The following is a 27,697-nucleotide window of genomic DNA, read 5'->3' as shown; positions in this document are numbered from 1 at the left end:
CGGTATAAAATAGAGATGAGAGAGAAGAAGAAAGAGAGTGAATGAGCATGTGAATAAATGAGAATGGATTAGAGAAACTTTAGTACTGAAAAGGTGGTAGGGCCAATGGCTGGAGGTCCCAGTGGGTTTGAAGAATTGTTAGTGTGGAAGCAAAAGAGGAAGTAAGTGTAATGCTTCAAGTTAGGACGCAGGAGTAGTATAGTCAGTGGTAATGATACAGTCTTGGTTGTGAGCACTGAAATGGGTAGCTAACTTGGAATACAAGGCACAAGTATCAGAAGTGCCATCAAGGAACTGAGGCAAGGGCACTGGATAGGTCATCCATGTTGTTATGACTGAGTGTTTTTATCCCCTTAAAATTCATATGATGAAACCTAATCCCTATGTGGTAATATTTGGAGGTGGTGCCTTTGGGCTGTAACTAGGTCATGACGGTAGAGCCCTCAGGAATGAGATTAATGCCCTGATAAGAAAAGGCCGAAGAGCTCTCTAGCTAGCTCTCTTTCCCCCCATGTGCGGACACAGCAAGAAGACAGCCATCTGCAATCCAAAGGAGGGCCCTTGCCAGAACCTATGCTGTCATCCTGATCTCTGACTTCCATTCTCTGGAACTGTGAGAAATAAATTTCTCTTGTTTAAGCCACCGAGTTTATGGCATTTTGTTATAGCAGTCCCAAATGGTTAGGACAATGGTGAAATAACCAAGAATGAGCAGTATGGGTACCTATAAAATGAGAAAAAGGTGATCACCAAAGTCCATAGACCACCCTCTAAAAAAAGGGAAGATTTGGTCCAGTTGCCCGAATTAACCACAGATACAACACACCCACACACCCAAATTGTCTGACCTTCACTATGATCCAGTGCAATTGTCTGTTCAATTTCTGCATAGCTATGACTGATGCGCTCTTGGAGAGGCTCTGTGCTGGCCTCCATGAGATGAACAATATCCATTCGGTTGATCTTGGTGAGACATTCAATGAGACTGGTATCTGGGATATTAGAGAAAATGCATTTATTACATTTGAGGGGTACTCTTTTTAAGATCTCTTTCATTTAGTTGCCTTACTAAAATTTGATATTTGTATAGGAAACAAAGCTTAATTAAAGGTCTTTGTAAAAAATAAGCAAATAGGAAAGATAAATGCATAAAAAGGTGGGACAGCATAGGCATAGGCCCTAAAAGTAGAGTTGCCAGATATTATATAGGACACTGTCAAATTTGAATTTCAGATAAAACAAGCAAACAAATTTTAAAGTATAAGTATATCCCAAATATCACATGGAGTGTACTTGTACTAAAAAACTATTTGTTGGGGTGCCTGGGTGGCTCAGTCGTTAAGCGGCTGCCTTCAGCCCAGGTCATGATCCCAGGGTCCTGGGATCGAGCCCCACATCGGGCTCCCTGATCGGCGGGAAGCCTGCTTCTCCCTCTCCCACTCCCCCTCCCCCTGCTTGTGTTTCTGCTCTCGCTATCTCTCTCTGTCAAATAAATAAATAATATCTTAAAAAAAATAAAATCAAAAACTATTTGTTGATTCTCTGAAATTTAACTGGGTGCCCTCTAGTTTTATTTGCCAAATCTGGCAATCCTACCTAGAAGAATGGCAAGAGAAGAAAGGGCAAATGTAGACTGGTTGTAAATAAAGGAGGTCTATAGGTAGATCTTCAGAGAGACATAAAAGGAAGTAGCAAATTTAGACTAGCTGAAGAATGAGACGAAGTAATGGTCTTTATCATTTCTCATTTGATTTGATGTGGTCAGAATATTATATACAAATCATTATAAAGAATATCTACATGACATCTTTCCCTCATTTACGTTATTTAGGAGTAAAGGAAGTAGGAACTGAAGGCAATGCGCTACCAATAAAACAAAGTAACGGTGTCCACTCTCAATATTTAGAAAATTTTAGGACTTTAATAACATTCCTGTTAGCAGCCGGGGTTTCCCCTAATTGACAATGTTCATGAGAATATAGTGTAAGAAATGTTATGCAAGATGCATATTTTAGAAATGTCATAGCTTGCTCTCATTTGCTTGCAGCAGTATTTCAGATTGATGGCATTCGTTATTTTATTGTTTTACTGAATTTGCAGGAAAGGGCTTGTTGAGCAAGACTTATAGCTCAACCTTTAGCCTAATGCTTTTCACACAGAGCTCCCCACCTACCTGTAGCTTGCCTGCCATCCCTTTCTAGCCAGTACTTCAATAGCGCATGGCTCTGGTCTTGGAGGGAGTTAGGGTTCTCAATTCGAATTTGATGAATCTGCTCCTCAGTGAAATCCAGTTCTCTTGCTAATTCTAGAAAAGAAAATATGACTCCATAAACACCTGAACTTCGAAGTTCGAGTCTCCACACCTGGCTCTGTGATTTTGTAAATGATGCATTCTTTGTATTGCTGTAATAGGGTTCATTTTCCCCCCTGTGTATTAGAAGTAACTCTCAAGATGCCTTTGTTCTTCTAGCCCTAATTGTGGATGTTCTCTTTAAAACTGGGTATAGAATTGTTCACGTTCACAGTGGAAACACTAAGTTTGAGGCAACGGATGATAAAACATGTATAATTCAGGCCCATTTAATTCCAAAATGCAGACTGGACCATTAACACAGGCTTATACTCTTAACCAAGATAATGGAAAATAAATGACTGAAAACAGAAGTAATAGACTTTCTCACTTTCAATCATCATTAACTAATGTTTTAAGTACTGTAAATCCTATTTCTGGATACTTGGATAAATACTGGCTGTGGTTATATTATGTTGGTTGGATAAGCTCCTGCCTTTAATTTGATGTCACTTGAATAAAAGCTCTGGGAAGCATTAATTGACCTAGGGAAAAAGCCACAAAATTTTCCTTTAAAGTCTACCATTAACATTGTACATGGACACTTATACACTGTGGTGTGCATATGTATGTGTGTGTGCGTGTGTATGTGTGTGTAAATAAGTCCTCTTTGGATGGCAATTGGCCAATATCTTTCAAAATTAAAAATACACATACCCTTTATCCAGATATTCAATTCTACTTCTATTAATATGCCCTATAGAGATACTCATGAAAATACACCATGCACTAGGATGTTTGTCATTAACAATCTAAATGTCCAGCAATAAAAGCCACTGATAAAATTATGATACTTTCGGGGTGGCTCAGTCATTAAGCGTCTGCCTTCAGCTCAGGTCATGATCCCAGGGTCCTGGGATCCAGCCCCGGCATCGGGCTCCCTGCTTGGCGGGGAGCCTGCTCCTCCCTCTCCCACTTCCCGTGCTTGTGTTCCCTCTCTCGCTGTCTCTCTCTCTGTCAAGTAAATAAATAAAATCTTTAAAAAAAAATTATGATACTTTCACACAGTAAAACTAAATAGACATTTCAAAGAATGAGATAGATATGTCTATGCTGATGGAATATTCACAGGGAATATTATTGAGGAAAATTGTGCTTATTTTTAAATAGTACACATAGATGTGGGTACGGCCTATTTTTTCTGAATACACGAGAAAGTGTAAGCAGTTACTTTTGAGGCATGAAGCTTGAAGACCAGATGCAGGTAAAAGAAACTTATTTACACTTTTAGTATATGTGCTGCTGAAGTGAGCACATACACTTGTAATTTTATACCATTCTGTATGGTTGTGGGGTTTGAATTTTCAACAAGTATATAGATATTACGTTTTATACACAAACACACACATACTTAAGAAACAAATACTTCTGAATGTCATCTATTTAATTAGTCCATCAGGGATATTTTGATGTCCTTTCTTCTCCTAAATCCCTCAATTAAAAAAACCTGATCAGTATTTAACAACTACTTCAAAATGTTTAAAAGTGAGGAAATGACTATTCTTTCTGCTCTGTTATTAATTATCTTTGTTAAGGGTCTTATGGATTTCTATTCATCATATTGATTTTATAATTCACTTTTTAAAATAATTTTACATACATTATAGTTTTTATACTTAAATATCCTAATTTCTCAGGAAATTAGTGAAACGTCTTATTCATATGTATTTCAACATGCATCCAAGGCAAATTTTAGTTCTATTTACAATGAAGATGTCTGATATAAGGTATCTAAAATAAGGAGCCCTAGGTTTAATCTCCAACTAAATTTTGTGACAATTACACCTAACAGTGATTTTGAAACACAGTAATCCCCTCAAAGTTTGGATATCCATAGATCCCATTGGAGGACAGTGACATCTGGTATATTCTCAAAGTCCCCCAATTTAAAGTTCTATCTTTCTAAATTCCAGAGATAATAAAAGGCCTGTCCTGGATTTTCTAGTTCAGAGTTTATTATTCTTTTCACTATTCCACATGGTCTTCCTCAAGAAAGAAAGAAAAAAAAAAAAACCTTTTCATTGTTAATGACACTTGGCTAATGCAATTGTGTTACTTAAACAAAGCAAGTTTTCTTGAGAAAATGAGTCACACTAATTTTACCTGTCCAGCTGAAGCCAAGATGATCAGCAATATAAGCCAGCCTTTCCTCGATCCGTTCCTGCTCATCCTGTTGATCTACAGAAGGTCAAAAACAGAATGGCCAAAGGTTGTCTATGACAGGAGAGCAACCACAGTACTCATCCAAAGAAAGGAAGTCACTTGTCCAAATATTTAATAATAGCACAAATTAGCTATTATATTTCAAATCATTTTAAATTGTGTGTTTGCCTGGTTTCTGGAATGGAATGGGGAATCAATTTAATTATAAATCATGAAAACCAACTGCTTCCATATCTCTTTAATCAAGACTAGTCACTGGACATATAAGTTGCTGATTTCTAGCAATCTTAGGATTTTCTTTTTAAATTATCTGAGAGAATACTGCCCACCAGAAGACAATCATCTTGTTCATCAAAAACCAGAAAAATCATAAATGGGATGCAGAAGTGGAGTAACTGGTTAGGATCTCCTATTATTGCCTGTGGCAGCATAGATCACTTCCGGGTCATGTCTGAAAGAAATCACATCCAAGATTCATAAGAGACATAGATCATGGGTTAATCAGGCCATCCTGGGTTTTTTTCAGTCTGGCCAGAAACATTTTCCTTGGTCCTGGTGACCTTGGAAGAAGGGAGGATAAAGGCATATGTATTTGTGTCTATTGTGTCAATAGGTATAGATGTCTTTTGTGTGAAATTTCAGTCTACTTACTACTAAGTAAGCTTATATATTACTCCCACAAACTATAATTTTCCCATTGGTTTTTAACCCCCATTAATTGATAGGCAGGATTTTAGGCATCATGACAACTTATGACACAAATTTAAGAATAATAGTCTTTATTGTAGAGATATTGGAAGACCAGAGGCTACTTCTCAAAGCCATCTATGGTTTCCTTTTTTATAATTCAAAGGGTCATCATCCTCTCCCGGTCACTTACATCATGCAAAGTTTGAGTTTTTGTTGTCTGCTGCATCTAATCGGAGTACATTCTCCATTCACCTAACACTAAAACAAAAAGCATGGGTTTTTTTTTGCCTTATATTTGTTTGCTTCAAGTGTTTACCAGTGGTATCTGAGATCCAACCTTTTGAATCAAAAACAGATCCACAACAATTGGTATTTTGGGATAATGTGAAATCTTCTTGGGCAAATGGCTTCCTAATGATTACAAATTTATTGAGTACAAATTATTTTAAAATACTTAAAGGTAAGAAGAAAAAGCAATGAATCCTTACCATATGAAACAAAGCCCAATGTATTCATGTGCAAAAGCAAAAGTGCTTAATTTGAGGCTAAGCCTGGGACTCCAGAACAACAAAACTCAAAGCTTGCATGGCCTGACGTGCAGCGGCTCGAGAAAGGCAAGATCACCATTGCCTGTTTATCATGTTTATGTTTTCCATAAGCATTCTCATTACTCAATCTTGAGATTGTTTTCATAGACAAGAGTACACAGAGAAAGCACGAAACACAAAGGCCTTACACACAGTAACCACTACAGAAAGCTTAAAGAAAATGAGACACAAATCACCAAATAAAAGATATACAAAAAAACGATATCAAATTTATGACATGCGTAGCACAGGGAATCCCAGTGGCTGGCAAATACCTTCAGCATGGTCATGGCCATTTTCATCAGGGATGCGTTCAATCAGAGTCTCAATGGACTCATCCCAAATAGGCCTTGTGTCAAAGATGTCCTCAGGAATTGAATGCTCGGTCTCAACAGGTGGCAGATTTTCAATTACTGAAACTTCCAGGGCACTACTACTTTCATCATCTGAAACTAAGTCTTGCTCCCTTTCTGACTGTGTAAGTCTATCCACTAACTTGGAAGCCTCATCACTAATCTCCTCAAAGAATTCTATGGAGTTCCTGTAAAGGTCAAAGAAATGCTCCTTACTTTCTTTTGTAGGGCTCACAGCGCCTTTGCAGGAAGATGTGGTGCTTTTGCTCTTAACTGGCAATCGGGATGTAAATATCTTTGGTCTGGTGGCCCCCTCTTCTGATTCTAACTCCAGCTCCTCTGTCCTCTCTCTGCTCTCTGTTTCTGTCTCAGTGTAACTTTTGGTTTTTACTGGACATTTGGTCTTTGAGTCCAAAGCACTGGCATCAGATTCAGATTTGCTTCCACTATCTGGTGTTCTGCTTGTCATGTCCTGACCCTGAGGAGCCACTATTTTCTGGAGAGATGAATCTAGATGTGAAAGCTGCTGCTCTACTCTTTGGACAGGGGCTTTCACGGGGATTTTAGACTTTGGTTTTGTTTCATCCTCTTTACTTTCCTCATCCAGGCTGGGTAAGAAATCTTCAGAAAGGGAACTCTCATACTCCACGGATGGGGGTGCTGGGGTTGATGTGGGTATAGTCCTTACAGGAATTTTGGATTTGCTTTCAGTAGAAGGCACATTCTCCATGGGTGCAGTAGGGATTTCAATTACTGATTTCTGTTCCTCTGGGGAAGAATCAGGAGAATCATCCTCCCGATCTGAATACACAGACCTGGTAACTGCGGAAAAATCTAACTGAACGTGTACAACTGGTTCAGGGGAGTCAGGGCAAGATGGATCTTTCACACTAGATTTAGGAGGCGTATCACCCATTTGTGTGGTGGGGAGGTCCTCGGCGCCTTCAGAAAGAGCCTCTTTTGTTGATGTTTCAATGGAGGTTGAGTTCCCCATGTGGGTGTTAAGTTGAGCATCTGAAGCAGGTATTTCCTCTGCTTCCTCACTCAGGTCATCTGGAATTAAGTATGCTTCCTCACTCACTGTTTCTTTTGATTCTGAGAGAGCTAGCGACTCAGCTGATGTCTCCCGTTGTGGGGGCTCAGCCCCAGGACTCCCTTCTTTCATGTCTTCAGAGAGAGTCTCTTCCGTGGATTCTTGCCCAATTTGGAAAAAGTGAAAACTTTCATCGGCATAGGACCTTTTGGTCATATCAATGGCACCACTTCGGGTCATCTCAAACAATTTTCCTTCCTGAAAGAGAAATGGGTTTTGCTCACTGGTTGGGGTCCCCTCTTCAGTTGGGGTCCTTGCTGGAGTGGTGTCAGGGGTGGTACCCTGTGATTGTCTGTCTACCATCAAACCAAATATCTTTTGTTCTTCCTCTTTCACTCGAGCTTCAAAGGCTTCATCATCCTCACGGATTTCACTCCAGGAATCCGAATCCACATCAGTTTTTGTGATGATGACTTTGCTGATTTGGTCACTAACAACTGCTGATGTATTTGGTACAGAAGGATCTAAAGATGAAGGGGCTTGATCTGATTGCTTTTCCCATGAGGTGCTTTCTTGTTTGGATTCTTTTTCCATGTTTTGGTCCTCAAAATTAGATTCTTGGCTTGAAACACATCTATTGGAGGAGCTGGTTACTACCACGTCTTCAACAGAGGATGTGATGGTAACAGAACACACTTCCGAAGAGTGAAAACTTGTGTGTCCTGCATCCGTTTGGGTTTTGCTTTCTTCACTGGAGAAAAAAGATTGGGAAGGAACATTTTCATAAGGGCTTATTATTTGAGGATCGTAGATTTCATCAGTCTCAGCCGGGTCAGACACTGGAACATCCATGGACAATTTATCTGTTTGAGTAGTGATCGATGAGTCTTGAGTGGCATAGTCCTTTGGTAAGCTCTCAAAAGCCTGGTCGGTTTTGGTGTCCTCCCTTTTTGTAGCAGAAGAGAGAGGGGATATGTCTTCATCTAATTCTCGTCCTTCAGAGGCTGGACAGTGAGGCAAGGAGGACAAAGATGAAGAGCTTTCACTGGGGCAATCTACCTGTAGAGATTCCACTCGAGAAACATCAAGCTCTTCTCCTTTGGTGTCTTTTTCATCAGTGTCTTGCAGAGGTACTGATTCCTCATGGATAGCTAGGTGCTCGTTGGCATCTTCCCTGGGGGAGCTGTAGAGACCTGAAGATATAGGAGTGACTGAGCTGCTGGGACTTCCGGTCCCACACCCATGGCCTTCACAGACTTCTGGTTGCTCAGCATCTCCGTTCAGATCATCATAAGACATATCTGGGCCGTTAGTAGAAACGGTAGGACTCTCTTCAGGTACATGGGATTCACGATCTTTTTCTTCTGATTTACCTGACTCTTCTTGACTATCTTCATTCATTTTGAAAGTGTATTGTTTGGAAACGATGGGTTGAAATTGTACTTCTTCAGGACTAGAATTGGAGTCTATGCTGGATGGAAGTGGGGAAGGAGGCTGCACCCGAATAACTGGCTCTGGTAAGAGGCCTGCGTCAGCACCTTTTTTCAGCTGTGCCAACTCAGGTTCACTCTCGGAGGAGGAAGAAGCCTTTCTGCTCTCTGATGTTACTACCACAGGGACATCGCTTTCATCCTCGACACTCTCCATCTGTTTTGGTTCATCCACATCCGCTGAACAGTCAGCATCTGGGTCAGAGGATGAAGATTCTTCTTGCTTGGGTTCTTTCTTGTAGTCCCTTTTCTGCTTTGCTTCTTGTTCAAGTTCATCAAACGTTTTGATTTTGGTTACCATTTTAAACATTTCCTCTTCAGGTGTGAATCTCCTTTTCTCCCCATTTTCCAAGTCATCCTCCTCTGCACATTCGTGAATTACAGCTGGTTTGGGTGTGCTTGCATCTGTGGCTTTGGGTGTGACCTCATAGCTAACTTCTTCCGAGCTGGGGGTGTCAGGAGAAAGGGGGCTCTTCCCTGAGCTCTCTACCAGTGACGTCTGCTCAACACTGTCGTCCTCGGCACTGCCGTCCGGGTCTCGGAGCAGCCGGGACCGCACAGAGGCCGCTTCTGTAAAGAGTTCTGTTTTGGCTATGGCTGCAGGAAGAGGGAAGTGACTTGGGAGAACGCCAGCCTTCATCTTTGGTTCCACAGGGCTGCTTTCAAGAGAGTCACGGCAAGGGGATTCTTTCAGAGGACTTGGCTCCAGAGAATCCGGAGTTTTGTGTGAGGAGTTATCCTCCAGCACAGGGCTGGCTTCCAGGGAGTCTCTGTGGCTCACTGCAAAAGATTCATCAGCACCGGGACTGAGGACCTCACTATCTCGGCTAGGGAGTGCAAGTTCTAACCCTTGGGGACTTCTAGCAACTCCCTGGGGCTTTGATTCAGTTCCTGTGCCTGTCTTTACACAAGCTTCGGGCCGTGGAGAGGCCTTTGTCTCATCTGAGGGCTCAGTGGTTGTGGATTTCTGAGCTTCAGTATCAGTGTGGGTTTTGTGGGCTGAACCAACTTTCGTAAGTTGACCCTCATCAGAGAATGCTTCCCCAGTCAATCCTTTGGGTGTTTCTTTTGCTAGTAACACACTACAGCTGCCAAGGGAATCATCTTCTTGCTCGGGGCATGCATCTTTGGAAGGGTCTAGGGTGGCCTCCTTCAGCAAACACTCAGCTGAGGACTCTGTGCCTTCAGTGACTATGGCACCTTGCTCTTCAGAACCATCAGTGATGTCTTTGATTGAGGGATGGTCTTTTTCTGAAGGAACTGCTGTTGGTGTTTCTGACTTGGTCGTTCCGCTTATTTCCCCAATTTGCTCCTCACTTTTCTTCGGTGAGAAAGAAAGGCTTTCTGGGCTTGTCTCAGGGGTCTCTGCGAGGCCCTCATGCTTATAGCTTTCTTCGGAACTAATCTGAGGGGTCCCTTCCATCAGGCTGCCACATGGAGAACCTGCCACCCCTTCAGGCTTGAGGCTCTCAGAACTGCCATCCAAAGCACCACTTTGTAAAGACAGAGCCGGGAGAAATTCATCTTTCATGTAATCTAGTGGAAATGTTGTGTTGAAAGGACTAGTAAGTACTTGATCTAAGTGAAGCTGTACTTCTTCTGTCTTCTCACTCATTCGGAATTGTTGGTATTTGTCATTGTCTTCCAATTCTTGCTTAATGACGTCAGAAAAGTCAGTGGAGGTTTTCCTATCTGGGCTGATCTGGAGATCCATGTCTCCCTGTTCATCAGTCAGCTTTTCTTTGGGAACTTCACTCTCTTTATGGCTTTCTTCTTCTGGTGCTGACTGAACGGGTTCAGGTGTTTTGTGGCTAAGAGCTTTCGCCTTCTCTATAACTAGATCTTCTCTCTTAAACCCTATGGAGGAAGCACGGACTGCTCTTTTGGATTCGGGAACTCCTGTTACCACAAATCTCTGGCCTCGTTTGATCGTCTGACTCTCGGTTTTCTGTGTTTCTCTGTGGTTTAGCATCTGCCCCTTTTCTTTTTCTACCCGAGCTTTGCCTTTTTCTTGTGGCTGCTTTTGTTTTGCTGACTTGTGCTCAAAGAGTCCAGTCTTATGTTTAGATGGGTCCTGACCTGACTGGAAAGCTTTCATCAACTCCCGGACAGACATCGTCTCCTCGATTCTTTCTGTTTTTGAGGTGGGGGATACAGGTGGTTGCTTTTCTGTTTTCCCAGAAGGCGACACAGGCAGGTGCTTCTCAGTTTTCCCAGAGGTTGATACAGGTGGATGCTTTTCCATTCGTCCAGCTGGTGACACAGGCAAGCGTTTTTCTGTTCTCCCAGGTGATCCTGGTGCATGTTTCTCCGTTCTCCCAGAGGGCGATATAGGTGGGCGTTTGTCCATTTTACCTGAAGGTGAAATAGGTGGGTGTCTTTCTGTTTTTGTAGATGACACAGGGGAGTGCCTTTCCGTTTTTGTCGAGGGTGACACAGGTGAGTGTTTCTCGGTTTTACTTGATGACACAGGGGAATGCCTTTCAGTTTTTGCAGAGGGGGACACAGGTGAGTGCTTCTCAGCTTTACTTGATGGTGATACCAGAGGATGCCTCTCAGTTTTTGTAGAGGAGGAAAGAGAAGAGTGTCTTTCTGTTTTAGAGGAGGGTGATGCCGGTACATGCCTCTCTGACTTCAGAGAGGGTGATGCAGCTGGATGTGTCCTGTGGGTTATCTTTTTTGGCACATCTTCTTTACCTTTGACTCTGACTGGCAACTTGCTTCGACCTTTTTGTTCATCTTCCACTCGTTTCTGAAGGGCCTTTACTTTGTCCTTTATGGAACCAATGGGAGTTTCTTCTATCAAAGGTGAAGTGGCCTTTACAGTGGGAAGGGGCTCGGGGGCTAAACCTGCATCTTCATCTAATGACTCTTCTGAACTACATTTTTTAAGTTCACTTTTTTCTGCACTACCTTGTACACTTTCCTCTTTTTGTTTTTGTTTTTCTTTTAATTTCCTTCTCACTGGCTTCTTTATTCCCAGGCTTGGTTTGTGCTGTTTCTGTGCACTTTGTGTCTCATCTGGGGTTGCATCTTTCCCTTCATTTTCAGAGCTCCTGCCAGTAGCCAGAGCCTCACGTTTCTCCCCTGCTATCTCTTGAACTGTCTGCAGTGGCCTTTCATGAGGAGACACATAGGAATTTAGATCCTCAGTAAGGTAGTTCACTAGCCCAGTTGAGTCTTTCTCTACTTTGACGTTGTGTTCTTTATCTATTCTAACTTCTACACATGGGTATTCAGTGACTTCTAAAGGTGCTTTTAGCTTAGCCTCCTCTATTTCCTCATCACTGACAATCACCCATTCCTCTTCCTCTAATTCTCTCTCCGACTGAGACCTTCGCACACTGCCTTCATCTCTCGCGCAGGTTCCACTTCTCAGGATTTCATTCACTTTCTCTAAGTCCTCTTTAACTCTTTCAACAATTTCAAAAGGCTCTCCTGGCTCTTCCTCAGCAGCCTTCACCAGCTCCTTCACCTTGATAGAACCTGCCCTATCAGATACATCTGTGGTCAAGATGGCGGTCATTTTGATCAAATCTTGTTTCATCTCAGAAACTTCAGAGAGCAAGTCCGGACTGGCTAGGACAGGAACTTCATTAACCAGGTGACTTTTCAGGACAGATGTTTCTGTAGATTCTGTCTCATCATCTTTGATGTGAATGAAAAACATTGAAAGTAAAATGGAAATCAAAAAATATATTGGCAAATGTAATCAGGACTGAAACGACACAGTGTCTTTTCCTGTTGTGGCGGGAGGGACAACAGAATGGGCTGGGAATGGTGGATCCACAAGGTCTCAGGATACAAAAGCAAAGCAAGGCTAACGGAAAAAAAAACAAAACAAAACAAAAACAAAAACTGAAAAGGAAAAATGAGCAGGAAATAACTTGCTTAATTTTCTCACTTGTAGCACATCCACACATACAACAAAGCTATAACAAATAGCCATGACAGACACACACACACACACACACACACACACCATCACAGATCAAAACAAAGAACGAACGCAGTGAAATTACACAGAAGTATCTCAAGATTGTTCAGATGTTACAGATCAATGTTGAAAAAAAATATAAACATGGGGAAAGAAAAGGAAAAAAGCATTAGAAATTGCAGAAAGTTGATTTCCTCTAGGAGAAAGCCAGTAGTAGCAAATTCAGAATGCCTTCTAATGAAGTATATATGTTTTTTAATCATATAAAAATCCAGAAATCAGTATGTTTTGTTCTGCCAATATACAGTGACTATATAAAAGATGTCTGAATCAGCTGCAAACCGGCATTTCATCTAAGGGAAATTCACACCTAACAATGAAACGAATGGTCTTGTGCTAAGAGGCATGGTCCTTTCCTTGGAGCAACCTCCTGGTTTAGACACATAAAGGACAGACCAAGGAGGGAAATAAAGGAAAGGAAAGAAAAAAAAGAACAAAACAACGACTGTGATTAAACTTATATGTGAGTCCAAAGTTAAAATGTGATGCATGGCAATCCAAATCAGAGACAGTCACACGAGACACACACACAGTTTATGTAAGCCAAGTTATTTCCATGCAAAGCAAAGGTGGAAAGAAACTGGTGGGAGCGGTGGCTTTGCTGAAATGCACGGGCAGGAGGATGGTTAAGAAATTAGAACAAATATGGAAAACATTACTGTGGTGAAGCATATTTATTTTCTACAAGCCTGTACATAGGTGCTGAATGTAGTAGTATTTTTGAGGGACAGGTAGTGGGGACCTGCACCCATTCAAAGCAAAAAGGAAAAGTCAGTCAAACTCTTTTAGGATTTGCTCTTGAAAAGACTTAGGAAAGAGTTCCTTCACTAGAGCCCTTCTTTAGAGGTTATTTTATACCTAGATGAAGATTATTTAAGGATTATCTTTAAACTAAGGATTGTCTTTAAACTAAAAAAAAAAAACCAACAACAAAAAAACAACCCAAACATGTGTCTATGTTTAAACTTTAAAAAATATTCACAACACTTAGGAGTCATTTAGGAGAATTTGTGGCATTATAGCTCTATAATAGCTTTTTCCTCCTTTTTTTAAGATTTTATTTATTTATTTGAGAGAGAGAGAGCATGAGAGAGGGGTGAGGGACAGAGGGAGAAGCAGACTCCCCACTGGGCAGGGAGCCCAACACGGGGCTTGATTCTGGGACTCTGGGATCATGACCTGAGCCGAAGGCAGGTGCTTAACTGACTGAGCCACCCAGGCACCCCCTCCTTTTTCTTTTTTAAACAACTGAGCCAGGGGGATGTATTAAACTTGAATTTCTACTAGCTAGTATTCAAGAAACAAAGGAAAGGGCCTTTTAAATAAACATAGTAGTTCCGAAGAAGAAAGTGGGATAATAAAATAAAACCTTTTTTTAAAAAAAGGAATTAAGGCAATGATAATGTCACTTTTGTAACAAATAAGTGTCTTCTCTTGAGAGAATTGGTATTTATTGAGGAGATATACTCTGTGACTATGCATATATAAAGATATCTTAAAATAATTTATATCAATGCAAATTTGTTCAAGTACAAACCAAATGAAAACATCCAGAATTTCAAATAATCTAGTCCTGAATGATGATTTAACATAAGAGCAAAGAAACTCTCAATTAAAAGCATTCTAGGGGCACCTGGGTGGCTCAGTCCGTAAGCGGCCGCCTTCTGCTTGGGTCATGATCCTGGAGTCCTGGGATCGAGCCCTGCCTTGTGCTCCCTGCTCAGTGGGGAGTCTGCTTCTCCCTCTGCCCTTCACCCCCTGCTCCTGCTCTCCAAGTAAATAAATCAAATTAAAAAAAAAAAAAAATCCCAATAAGTTAGTAATTTACATTATACTAAGTCTTAAAAAAAAAAAAAAAAAGCCCCCAGATCATTGCATAGGGCCAGATGACCATATTAAACATGGTTCTAAGTTTTCTCCTTTTGGGAATAGCAACCTGAAATACAGTGAATCAAAATGAATTTTTAAATGAATAAACAATAAAAATTAGTATTTTTTTCCTCAACTATTTGGGGGCATAGAAGCAAGAAAGAAACCTGAAAAATTCAACTTCTTCCACACAAGAAACCAGAGTCACCAGAAACAGGCCCCAAAACTAAAATATTAATGAATTGTTACAAACCCAAAATGAGTTCTAAGATAACTCTCTTAAGGTCTGTAAAAACCAGTTCTCTCTGTACTAAATTATATTTGGGATTTGCATCATTATTTAAAATTAGCCCTATCATGGCACAATGTTGTGATTAGTCATTTCATCCAGGAGGTTTTGATTTTTGCATTCCTGGTTCTTTTTTTTTTTTTTCTTTCAGAAAGTTTCACAAAAGTCCATTAGGCCTCAGCCCTAAAGAAGTCCGTTATACTTCACCACAGTAAGAGGTGCTGGGTGGTGGGGGTTGGGGGAGGGTTAGCTTTAGCTGAGAACTATTAAGACAGTATCACTTTTGCAGGTGTAGCCTACAAAAATAATGAGCTCTCTCCCGAAGTCAGTGTTGCTTGATATAAAAGTGATACTGTCATGTCAGTGCTTAAAAAAAAATGAGATGACAATGTTATGCTAACAAATGGACAAAAATGGTAGGGTGGGTTTCTAAACAAGCATAACAGCAATAGCAGGGTTAACAGGGGTATCAAAAGAAAGTGAATGCTTAGATGAATAATCATTGCATTTTACTGCTAATTAGCTCAACAAATTAGATATTTTTGTAATTTAACTGGCCAAGCTGCTTTTCTAAATATACATTAATGATTAATAAGGACAATATAAAAATATAATTATTATAGTGGTTAGTAATGGCAACTAGCTGCATTTTAATTCATGCTTCTCTTTATTGTAGCCAGCTTTCAAACAAACTCAATTTTATTTAAAATCTTACTTTTTTCTGATGTCATATCGATCTGAAAGAAAACATACATAAATTGAATGGTTACAAAACTGCGTCTGCTTTCACAGCCCCTGATGTGCAAATAAGCTCCTATTCATAATCACACCCATGGGGAGATAACATCAGCTAGAGGAAGGTCAAAGTACTTTGCTACAGTTCTTCCTGAGAGTCTCCTTGATTCTTATCCTAACTTTGGGAAAAAACAAACCTCCTTTCTAGACTTCATAGGTGGAAAGCACTTTTTAATGTTATTTCTAGCAAGATATGATCCAGGGTGCGTTTGATGTTAGAAATACATACGTATTAGGGAAAAGGCCAGGAAAAGAGTGAAGTGGGGGTTAAACAGTGTCAATTTAGTTGAGAAAAAGAAGGAAAGAACAAACAGCATGCCAGGGTAATACATTCTACAGAAGTAGCAGTCTCATTGTCATTAATGACAAGCCAAAATTCTAAATCCTGAAAAGAATACAAACTGGATCTATTGCCCTGCATAGCTCCTGAAAATATTCAATAGAACAATCACAAACCTAATGCAAGAAACTCATTTAAATATAGCAAAAAATGGTTTTATAGTTGCATTGCGCTTCTAAGAAGGTGTGTAGGTACCATTTGGAACAGGTTTGGTGAGGGGGTCATCATGTGCAGGAAGGAAACTGAGTATGTGAGACAAAGAGTGGCTATACAATCGAGGGGAAGGTTGACATCTGTCCTGTCATAATTACTGTGCATATGGTTCTATATGGCAGGACAGTGAGGCTATCACCTCCCCTCTTGTCCTGCTCCGCGGCCAGGGTAGGAGTAAAAAGTGAATTCAGGGCAATTCTCTGCACTAAAAAGGCCTTACATTTTAAGCTGGTGGGTACAAGGGTATTTACTATATTTTTCTTTATGTTTTTGTATTCCCAAATCCATCAAGTAACATTAAAAATATAAAACTAGTATATTTGAAAATCTTTATGTGCAACTAATAACAACTGCATTTGTCTATCTTATAAGCAGGAACCAATATGTAAATAGGGAAGTAGAAGGAATTTCCTTTCATTTCTATGATGATGTTTGGGCATTCAAATCTTTATAAGGGAAACAAACACAAATGTGCCTGAACTATCAAAGAAGTCTTATTCAAAAGGTTCTTTATTCAAGGTAACCTCTTGAAGACTGGCTTTCTTCATCTATGATAGCACAGACCTCACAGGGCAATTGTGAGGATCAGTGTTGATGAGGCACGTGGAGCACTTAATAAAGAATCTACCTTATAAGAAGTGCTCATTATTAGTAGAGTTCTGCATTATAATATTATAGTCTACTGGTTGAACTACACACTTCTTAAAGTTTTTAGTCTTAGTGGTTCTCAAACTTTTTGGTTTCAAGACTCCTTTACACTCCTAAAAATTATTGAAGACCTTGAAGAACTTCTGTTTATGTTTGATATATACAAGTAAATATCTGTCTTATACATTAAAACTGAGAAATTCCTAGAACCCAAGTATACACAAGCACCCATTCCAGAGTCAGACTGATGATGTCATCATATGTAATGTAGCCTCTGGAAAACTCCTCTACAGCTTGTGGAGATACGGGAGGCAAAAGACAAATAATGTCTCAGTTATATTAAAAACAAAAAAAGTTTTAACCTCCAGGCATCTCCAGACCAACCTTTGAGAACTGAAATAATGGCTTGGCCTTCAGCAGTCAGTAGAGAAACCTTTATTATTGCACAGAGACAGGGTAACGATTTATAGGGAAAGCTTTACTATCCTTTGAATTTAGTCCACGAGATGAGAAAACAGAGGCTCAGAGAGGTTAAGTAAAACTGTGACCCTTCAGTTACTAACAACCGCATAACCCTTCTAAGAACACAGGTTAACTATGTGCTCTTATTAGTGGTTATAGCAAATACAGACATCAATAAGCGACAATGCCATACAATTACCTCTTCTTCCTGTTCTTGATCTGACTCTGATTCCTTGCCGCCCCAAGATGCCATGCAAGATGGAAAAAAGAGAGCAGGAAGAGTAGAGAGTCTTTAGAAGAAAAGATTAAATACACTGCCAACAAACATCAACAGGCAAGCATACCATCAGCGTACTCTGGTTTTCTTCTTACTAACAGTTTATAGAAGACAGGCACAAAAATTTAAAAGGATTGATTTAAATGTGAAAGTCTGTAGATTCAAGAGGCAAAAGAACCAAAATTATAAGTATACTAATTTATTAGACAAAAGAACTAAAATTACAAATATACTCATTTCAGATCCTAGAGGTTACCAGCAGCCTTGAAGTTGGATATTTAATGGATTTGATGCATATGTCTAGAGAAATGGGGATGATATATCCCAGTCATTACAGATACTAGCTGAAAATGTTAAAGACCACAAATAAGCTTATGGTAAAAATATTTTGAATACACAGGCAATATTTAGGAGTTCTATTATAATAAAGAGCTACTAAATTCTAAAGTTTATGTAAAGTGTATACAATGTTTGGCATTGTTTTCCTTTTTATTTTGAGTTACTAACTGGAAAGCTGTCCTGGACCATCATGGCATTAATGATATGTCTCAACTTAGAAATATAGTGTAATAATAAAGTAAATGCTTTATTTTACAGCACACTGAAAGTTCACTGAAATCAGAGACAAAGCTCATTCATCTTTATACGTCACTCAGTTGGACTGCCCACAGCAGTATATATTTTGTTGTGCTTCTTATTTGGCATTCTGCTTCGGTGACTCACAAATCTACAAACCCCAAAGTACATTTTCCATCACTGGAGTGAAATTAGATTATGCTCATTTGGGTGGATATACCTATTGCTGTATTCCAATTACTGGAATAACACATATGTTTACATATGCAGATAATATTTCACTTTTATCATATAATGAGAATTTGCAACGTTAAACATGATGCTATGAGCTTTTCTCTCTGTGTCCGATCTCTATTTAGAAGAATAATTGGTTAAGAAAAATATACCATAGTGGGTAAAAAGAAGTGTCGAAAATGCTTTGTTTTGTGGAGTCAAGATTTAGGGTTTTAAATATATTTCTACATCTCCTCCAAGTCTTACCTGCCATTACTCATCCCCCTCCCCAACCTCTAGTACACACACTGACAGCTCTGCAGCCCCCTACAGACCGCCATGGGGGGAGGGGGTAACTTTCCACTGAAAAGATATTGGTTAAAATTTTTTTAAGTAATAAAAATTAAGTTATCCCCAACATTTAATTCATTCAGTTGTTGTCTTCAACTTGATCAGAGTAAGCCAGGCATTCTGTAATGGTGAGCAGTCTGAATAGAAAGTAATACCTGGTAAGGAGACTTTGGGTCAGGAATTGATGAAGTGTTCCTTTTCAACAATGTTTCAAATCTACCCCTTGTCACATGGGAGTATTTTCTGTACTAATCATGCTAAAATCATTGAAAAATTAGTTTGATACCCCCAAAACATTATAGGTTATAAGATGAATAGGAATTTATTTTAGCAATAAGATAAAATCTCATGAGGTTGTTCTGAATTTAATAATAAATAATCCACCTGTGAATTGGCAGTGAACAGAAGCTAATGAACTCATAATACTTTGCTGGGGCCAAATGGACTAGTATCACCCCAGAAGGGCACATAAAAACAACAGTGAAGACAAAGCCAATTTATTTTTTAAAATGAGTCCAAAAAGTTAAATCTTAAATTCAAATTTTCTTTCCTGTCCAATATGTATTGATAGAAAAGTTTCCATCAGAGTGAATTTAACGCGAAATAAAGGAGAGCTACCTTTTTTCCTTACGTAAATGGAAAATCGTAAGTTTGACAGGGAATCAAAAATGACTGCTATATGTGCTTGCATTCAGTGCTTTTGCTTTTACTTATTTTAAAGGGTTTGAAAATTAAATCCTATAGAGACTGAACCGCACTCCAACAGATTTGACAATACCTTTGTATAAATCGGCAGGGTGATGTTTAAGTTGCAAATAGCTTGATGCACCAGGCCTCTTGTGGATTTTGGCTCTTTCATAAACGATAGTCGCCCGCAAGGTTCCTGAGTCGTGTCACGTACCTTGAACAAGAAAGGCATACGTACTTCACCCACCTATGATGTGTACTATTTATTTTAATTAGATGATACTCAAGAGAATGAGGAAAAAATAAATTCATTTGATAATGCTAAGGATTTAGAGGTGTTCCTTTCTCTGTTTCTATATTCATTTAGAATGACTTTTTAAAAATCATTCAGCTTTTAAAAAATCGTGGTAAAAGACACGTACCATAAAATTTACCATTTCCATTTTTACGCTTACCATTTTTAAGTGTCCAATTTAGCGGCATTAAGCACATTCACAAACTTGTGCATTCATCAAATCCCTACTATGCAGAATTTGTCATCATCCCAAACACAAACTCTGTACCCAGTAAACGATAGCTCCCCATTCTTCTCTTCCACCACCCCAGGTCACCTCTATTCTACTTTCTGTCTCTGTAAATTTGCCTCTTCCAGGTACCCTGAATAGATAGAGTTATACATTGTTTGTTCCTTTTGAGTCTGGGTTATTTTACTTAGCATAATATTTTCAAACTTCAACCACGTTGCAACATATATCAGAATTTCATTCTTTAAAAGAATTGTGTTAAAATATACATAACATAGAACCTATCATTTCCACCATTTTTACATGCACAGTTCAGCAGCAATAAGTACATTCACACTGTTGTACAACCATCACTACCATTCATCTTCGGAACTTCTTCATGTTCACCAACTGAAACTCTGTTTCCATTAAACACGAACTTTCCATTCCTCCCTCACCTCATCTCCTGGCAATCACCGTTCTATTTTCTGACTTTAGGCATTTGACCTCTCTAGGTACCTCTTATAAGTGGAAACAGAGTATTTCTCCTTTTGTGTCTGGCTAATTTCACTTAGCATATGCCTTCCAGGTTCATCCATGTTACAGCATTTATCAAAATGTCATTCCTTATTAAGGCTGAATAATATTCCATTGTACGTATATACCATTTTTTATCCATTCACCTGTCAATGGATACTTCGGATGTTTCCACCTTTTGGCTACTGTGAATAATGCTCTTATGAACACCAGGATGCAAGTAACTGCTTGAGTCCCTGCTCTCAGTTCTTTTGGGTATATACCTAGAAGTGGAATTGCTGGATCATAGGCTAATCTAGGTTTGAATTTTTGAGGAATCATCATACTGTTTTCCACAGTGGCTGCATCCATTTTGTATTCCCACCAGCAATGATCGGGGTCCCAATTTCTCCACATCCTTGCCAACATGTGTTAGCTATTTCATTATTTATATACTTATTTTTTAACAGCTGCCACCCTAATGGGTACAAAGTTTCTCATTGTGATTTGAATCTGAATTTCCTTAAGCTGTTGAGCATCTTTTCATATGCTTATTGGCCACCAGTTTGCCTTCTTTGGAGAAATGTCTGAGTCCTTTGCTCATTTCTGTATTTGGTTGTTTGTAGAATGACTTTTGCGGGCGCCTGGGTGACTCAGTCATTAAGCGTCTGCCTTCCGCTCAGGTCATGATCTCAGGGTCCTGGGATCGAGCCCGGCATCGGGCTCCCTGCTCGGCGGGAAGCCTGCTTCTCCCTCTCCCACTCCCCCTGCTTGTGTTCCCTCTCTCGCTGTGTCTGTCTCTGTCAAATAAAGAAAATCTTTAAAAAAAAAAAATGACTTTTGCACATCAACAATATCAAGTATTAGCTTAATTATACAGCCATTTGTGTTAAATGGACCCATTACCCTCAGCAGTTACAGTTTAATGTGGTGGTCTCTAAGAACCTATCTTTAATCAGATAAAACAATCAAACCAGAAATGGCACAACAAAGGACTCAGATCTTGGGAAAGCTTAACAGACTTTAAAAAACTTGAGAGGTTTACTGACATATGCTTGGAAAGTCATAAGGGATTAAAATGAGTCATTGGTGACAAACTGGGAATTAGTAGTCTGAAGTCGGTGTAGTGAAAACTATTGGAGACCAGCTTCTATCTTGTGAGGATTGAGCATTAGGACTTCTAGATTAGTGAAATACACTCTGAGAAGCAAGAAAAAAAAATGAGTGGATGGAGAAATAGAGCACAGAATTATTACTTCCTTTTCATTTCATGAATCTCGCCATCACACATTTTTGTCCCTTTTTAGAATTGGAATCTATAAGAAATGTGTATATATCGCTGCCAAATTCCTAAGTTGAATTAATATTCTTAAACAGAGACAACAAATTCACGGTGTACTGAAGTATCTCCATAAATGTTTGTTGGATGAATTTATGAAAATATACGCAGTTCACAGCTCTATCTGGGATAATCTCTTACTAGATTAAGTGAGATCCTGGGTCCCTTGAGAGCTTTTATTACAAAAAGTCGTCACTTAGAACTCTTTTGGTCTCCACATTAATGAAATTCATAAATTTTTAAAATGTAAGCATAAATATTTAAAAGAAATGATAGTAAAAAAAGAGAGAGAGACTTGTAAAATTTGGGGAAAAAAGTAACCAGTTTTTCTAATTAATGAACTGGCTATTTGTCCTAATTCTCAGCCTTAACCATAGTCTATAAGTTATAAAATGAAGGTTGAATTTGAACTTCAAAAATAAAAACAGTTTTATAGGACTTTAAAATTTCACAGACATGGTTTTAAAAAATTACTGTAATGACTGAAAAGCAAAACTGTCTCCTACTAAAGGAAGTCAAATCCTTACTTGATCTTAAGTAAAATGCATTACAAAAGCCCATGTCTTATTACCTTGACAAAGAGAGGAAGTCGGTTTTCTTTGAAGGCAAAAAAACTGAAGATATGATGTTGGCCACTCTTGGTTAATGGCACCAGGTTGCCAAAACAATCAACATAGATGGGTTTTCCTTCTAGTACCTGGTAAAAACAGAGAAAAATAACACAGAACATAATAGCTATAATTATTACTTATTATTTACATAAAAAGTGGTGGTACTACTTGGAACATCAAAATTCTTAAAATATACATACATAATCTTTACATTGCTGACTGACATTTTGTCTTATCTGTGACAAAGCATGCGCTAATACTCCCTCTTCTTACTGGTACAAGAATCTTCAAATGCACGGTGGCATTTAATGTTAATGTTTTCATTTCTAACACTGTTTCATGTTACCCTCCCCCCCCAAAAAAAACCCAGTATCTCTTTAAGTCCTAAATTTAAATTTTTGATTGGGTAATTTTTGACATCGTAATGAGTCAGGTTACTTGACTTTAATATCCAAAGGCCCACAGATAGAAAATTCTGAAATAAGAATAAATAATGCAGAAAAGCCCTGGATATGGTACATTCACATTTACACAAAGGATATACTTCCCAACTATTTCCTTTAGTATTAAAAATAATAAAAACGACAAGGAAAGATAAAGATATCTAAACTATTACAGTCACTTACATACTTTACCAATAACTCATAATTTTTCCCAAGATAATTTTAAGAGAGTCCTTTTACCACCTCACGTACACTGAGACTATCCCTATATCCAAACTGGCAAAAATGGCAGACTTTGGACCTTGACCTACTAACTGATCAAAATGTGGACTGTTCTTTTTCTTTTTTAATGGCTCTATTTATTAAATACTATTTTAAATATAATCTACTAGTAAGGGTATAAACAACAGATTAACATAAATTATTTTTGTAAATAACAGTACCTCTACATCCCTGCTTCTGGCCACCTCAGCAAAGTTTTCTTGTTGTTCTAGGGTCTTATCCACTTTATCATCAGTCATGCAGAAACATCTCAACCTGGCTTCAATGGGGTCGTGTGATTTGGCAAACACAACAAATTTGGCCATATACGGTACACAGATAATTTCTCTATACACTTGTGATGCAAAGGTAACAGATTCCTGGATTTGTCGACAATCTATCAGCCAGAACCTACAAAATGGAATAAGATCAGTTATCTGAAATTTAAAGTATACCAGTTGAATTAAAAAACAACAGTCCCTTCAATATGGTCAAAATAGTCATTAAATGTTTCTTGGAAAAAGGGAGAGAAGGAGATGAGAGAAACTAAAGGAAAGAGGAAGAAAGTGAAAGGAGGAAAGATAAAAGGATAGATGGGAAGGAAGAAGGGAATGTGGGGAAAAGAGAAAGATTAGGTGTTTAAGATCAACTATCAAATGCTGTATTTGTAATTTTCTTCCTTGGAGACTCTTCTGAGTATTGAGTCTTCTGAACTATATCTAAGTGCTTTAGAATCTTCTAGCATGTAAGCTCAGTATTGGATATTATGACAAGTATCTCACTGAATGAGAGTTTCTATTTTCCTTGATTCCCTCTCCTCTTTGTTTCATTTCCTGAAACTCTTTTCAATAAAATCTACTCAGGTTTTCTTCATCATTCTTTTCCAACAACCTCTCTAGTCACCAAGGGGAAATAATACCATTTTTAAAAAATTGCTTTTGCTCCAGAACTTCTAAATATCGCTGAATATATCCCTAGAAGAAATCATTGGATTTGTGACCAATTTATGAGTTCTAGCCTCAGCTGAGTCTGTTGCCTGGTAACTTCTTCCTCAGATATCACGGTATTCAGTAGAGTAACTTCGCTAAACCTTTATGACACTCCTTGAGCTCCCTCCTCACCTGAGGCCTTAAGAAAGCTAACTTCACTGAGAAAGTAGAGGCCACCCTGGACATTTTTTCAATTTGCTATGTATACATTTTCAAAGGTTGGTTCACATCCTCTTGCTCTGAAACCTTTCCCCACCAATGATCACCCACCCTCCTTCTCTTGACTCATTTCCCACAATCTTTCAACATTCCTGAGATTGCCCTACTGTCTTAGCCTCTCTTTTCTTTAAGTTCTTGATCCATCTCACTTTTTTTATTGGCTTTTAGTAAAATATATGCAAAGTTTACTATTTTGACCATTTTTAAGTGTAAAATTCATTGGTATTAAGTACACTTACAATACCGACTTCTCGGTCTATCCCACGAGGCTTTCCATAAACAATGCACAATCCTGCATTACTTCTGCATTACAGACTAAATGGATCACTGTTGCTCTCCCCCAGTACCCTGCTGCATTCTATCTTGGCATCTTGGCTCATGTTACCTCTCTCTTCCACTTTTATTCTGCCTATAAGTTTCCTACATGTCTCTTAAGTCACCTCTTCTCAAACATCCTCTCTATTCCGATGCAAATACCCTCCGCTGAATTCTTTAATACCTCTGGGGGTACCTCTCATGCAAAACTTGCCATGTCTTGCATTAGAGTGTAGATGCCTGAGTGGCAGATCGCACTGGCTCACAGAGCCCGAGACTCAGTAGCTGAGCCTGAGCGGCTGAAAGGACAAACACGTGCCACACCACACCCAGGTACTGCCCCGTACCATTACTGACTTATTCATGAATTTCTACTTTTTCTTTTCCCCTTGAATATAAATTTAAGTTTTAACCACTCTCAACTTTAGTTTTCTCATCTGTAAAATGGCCACAATACCTCCTGTTCTATTTAAGTCACACAGTTGTTGTAGTAATCAAATTAAATGGGACATGCTTAGCAATCCCTTAATCCCAGTGCAAATGGGAACTAATGGTAATCAACTGAGTTGTGTGTGCATGACACAAAACTAGATAGCTTCAGCTTTTAGAAGATGTGTGATATGTAATTGGGTAATAGATGGGTAATATGCACATGTGTTAGAATGCATAAGAGTCATGGAAACCTTGAAACCATTTAAGCAAGTCATGGTGGTGGGCTTTGTGTTTTTATTACTCTGTTGGAAAAAGTAGTTCAGGCTATTTTTTGACAGCAGGAAATTTATCTTTCCTAAGACCTTTGGGACTGGAAAAATCAGTGATGGCTACTAAAACCAGAGTCAGGGTCACAATCCCTTCTTTTTCTTAGATTTTAATCTGACTGGTTGTCCTTTATTGTCTCATCACTATTACATTTGCTAGCGAGTCCAGTTTAAAATATGAAAGTAAATGCAGATGATGTGTAAAAGCAAACCAAAAAGATTCACTTTTAAAGAACATAAGAAACAAAACAAAAGACAATGGGGAGGGGCAATATCATAGTGGGCTTTTCTGGGCTGCATAACCATACCTGGCAGACACATTGGTTGTAAAGGAAACACATTCATTGACAAATGTTAATGGCGTAGTTCCTGTAATATCTTCCCATTGTGCAGGAGTGGTTCCACCTGAAATAATATGATTGTTTAAAAAAATCAGGCAAAACTCCAGGCTTTGAATTGTAAAATAAAGTCTTTGTGGTTCTGGCTGTGTTCACCCATATCATCCCATCCACCCCTCAGAATGACATACTGGAAACATGTCTAAAAACCACATGCTAAAAAATGACACACTGAAAACAAACAGCAGACACTACCTTTCAAGGAACTTAAAGGGAGGTTCTTTGAATAACTGCCTCAAATTACCTACTAAGTGTTCTAGTCTCTGACTTTCTTTTTTTTGTTTCAAGTCTTTATTTAAATTCTAGATAGTTAACATATACTGTAGTATTAGTTGCAGGTGTAGAATTTAGTGATTCATCACTTACATACAACACCCAGTGCTCATCACAAGTGCCCTCCTTAATACCCATCACGCACCTAGCCCATCCCCCACCCACCTCCCCTCCAGCAACCCTCAGTTTGTTCTCTGTTGTTAAGATCTGACTGATACTCTGAAGCTTTTATTGTAATTGCTAGGCTTTGAAGATCATTTTAAATTTAAAATGCTGATGATTTTAGAAGCTACTTCGATCAACCAAGGAGCTGAATACTTTGTTAAAATAACAAAAATCCAAATAATCTTTTGTTCCTGAACTTCATATTTTCTGGAAATAAACAAAAATCCAAATAATCTTTTGTTCCTGAACTTCATATTTTCTGGAAATATTTTTAAGAAATAAAATTTCCTCTCAATTTGCAGTTCAAGGTTGGCAAAAAAAAAATGGTTGGAAAATATTAAGAGCTCAGTAATACTGCAAGGTGAGTGAATGAGTGCTGAAGGATGGCCTCTGCACAGAAAGATCACCATGGAGGCTGATATTGACTTTCATTCTCCTGGGAAATTACGTTGGCATAGATAAGGATAAAACAGTCTTAAAGCATTGTAGGGGAATATATGTTTGAGATGAGGAAAAATTGTGACTCTAAAATTCCTTAAAGAAGGAAATGAGTTATCAAAGAAAGTTCATGGAAACTTATTCTAGCAGGCCTCTAAAATAGGAATTCTTAGCAGAACCATATAACAGAGCAAAACACAAAAATCCAAAACTCTGGTTAACATGGTTTTTTTTTTAATTAACAAATAAATTTAAGGAATTGTTTAGTGCAAACCTATCAGAAGATCTATGGCTGGAATAACTAGATTAGATGGCGTCTAGGCCCAGGCGGTATCTTCATTTGATCATCTACAAGGGCAGGTGTTCCACAGACATTTTTCAGTCTTCCTTCTTTTGCTCCCATGCCATTATGTTGCACATTATAAAACGTTAATCGTATACCCATGGAAAAAAATTCTGGGAATGACACCCAGGAATGCTGGTAACAATCAGAAATGGATAATTGGGAAAGTGATCATAAGTGAAGTGTAAGATTTCCTTTCATACTCATTGTAGTCTGTGTATTTTAAATCTTTGTCATATTATTAAATTTATGGGGTAAGGTGTCAATGGTCTGCTATCATAAGTACAGAAAAAAACACTAATAAGAAGGGAGAATTAGAGAACAAAATAAGGGTGAACATTCCTTTCAATATGGAGGAGAAAGGAAAAAAAATTCTAACAATACCTAAACAACCAGGGATGGTGATTATTCCTATTGACAGCAGTATATTTACTGAATGCCAACAACACGTAGTTATTGTGAAATAGGGAAATTAGTGCAATGATGTAGTCCTAACACAGGTTATTTGTGCAGATTTTTTCCTCTCACCATTTGTGGTGGTATGATTGAGCAGAAAAAAACCAACGTTCTGGGAATGTCTTTCTGGAGTATGGTAGTTGTCTGAAAGCTATTACAACTTCTAATTGAAAAGACCAAAATTCAGTTAATCATTAAAAACCTTTACTTTGTTTTTCCAAAGTTAGTTCAACAGATCGATGATAAAGACAAACCAGTTCCTAGACAGATGTTTGAACTACTGGGTA

General features: G+C 38.7%; 1 protein-coding gene across 39 annotated transcripts in view; it reads right to left on the bottom strand.

Moving 5' to 3' along the window:
• ANK2 (ankyrin 2) overlaps nucleotides 1-27,697 on the bottom strand; it is a 633,020-nt gene that overhangs the window by 15,536 nt on the left and 589,787 nt on the right. For 22 of the 39 annotated variants that reach the window (XM_032401045.1, XM_032401046.1, XM_032401038.1 and 19 more), the window contains 9 exons: nucleotides 25,646-25,742; nucleotides 23,239-23,467; nucleotides 22,313-22,438; nucleotides 19,475-19,597; nucleotides 17,479-17,511; nucleotides 15,537-15,558; nucleotides 4,454-4,528; nucleotides 2,174-2,305; nucleotides 849-992 (listed from right to left, as the gene is read on the bottom strand). In XM_032401045.1, coding sequence (XP_032256936.1) covers nucleotides 849-992; nucleotides 2,174-2,305; nucleotides 4,454-4,528; nucleotides 15,537-15,558; nucleotides 17,479-17,511; nucleotides 19,475-19,597; nucleotides 22,313-22,438; nucleotides 23,239-23,467; nucleotides 25,646-25,742 — 981 coding nt within the window. Of the gene's footprint in view, nucleotides 1-848; nucleotides 993-2,173; nucleotides 2,306-4,453; nucleotides 4,529-6,065; nucleotides 12,315-15,536; nucleotides 15,559-17,478; nucleotides 17,512-19,474; nucleotides 19,598-22,312; nucleotides 22,439-23,238; nucleotides 23,468-25,645; nucleotides 25,743-27,697 lie in introns of all 39 variants that reach the window. The other 17 variants (XM_032401030.1, XM_032401034.1, XM_032401024.1 and 14 more) reach the window with 1 other exon arrangement.

This window comes from Phoca vitulina, unplaced genomic scaffold, assembly GCF_004348235.1.
Source record: "Phoca vitulina isolate PV1807 unplaced genomic scaffold, GSC_HSeal_1.0 scaffold3, whole genome shotgun sequence".
Classification (NCBI taxonomy): domain Eukaryota; kingdom Metazoa; phylum Chordata; class Mammalia; order Carnivora; family Phocidae; genus Phoca; species Phoca vitulina.
This window is presented reverse-complemented; position numbering and strand designations above follow the sequence as displayed.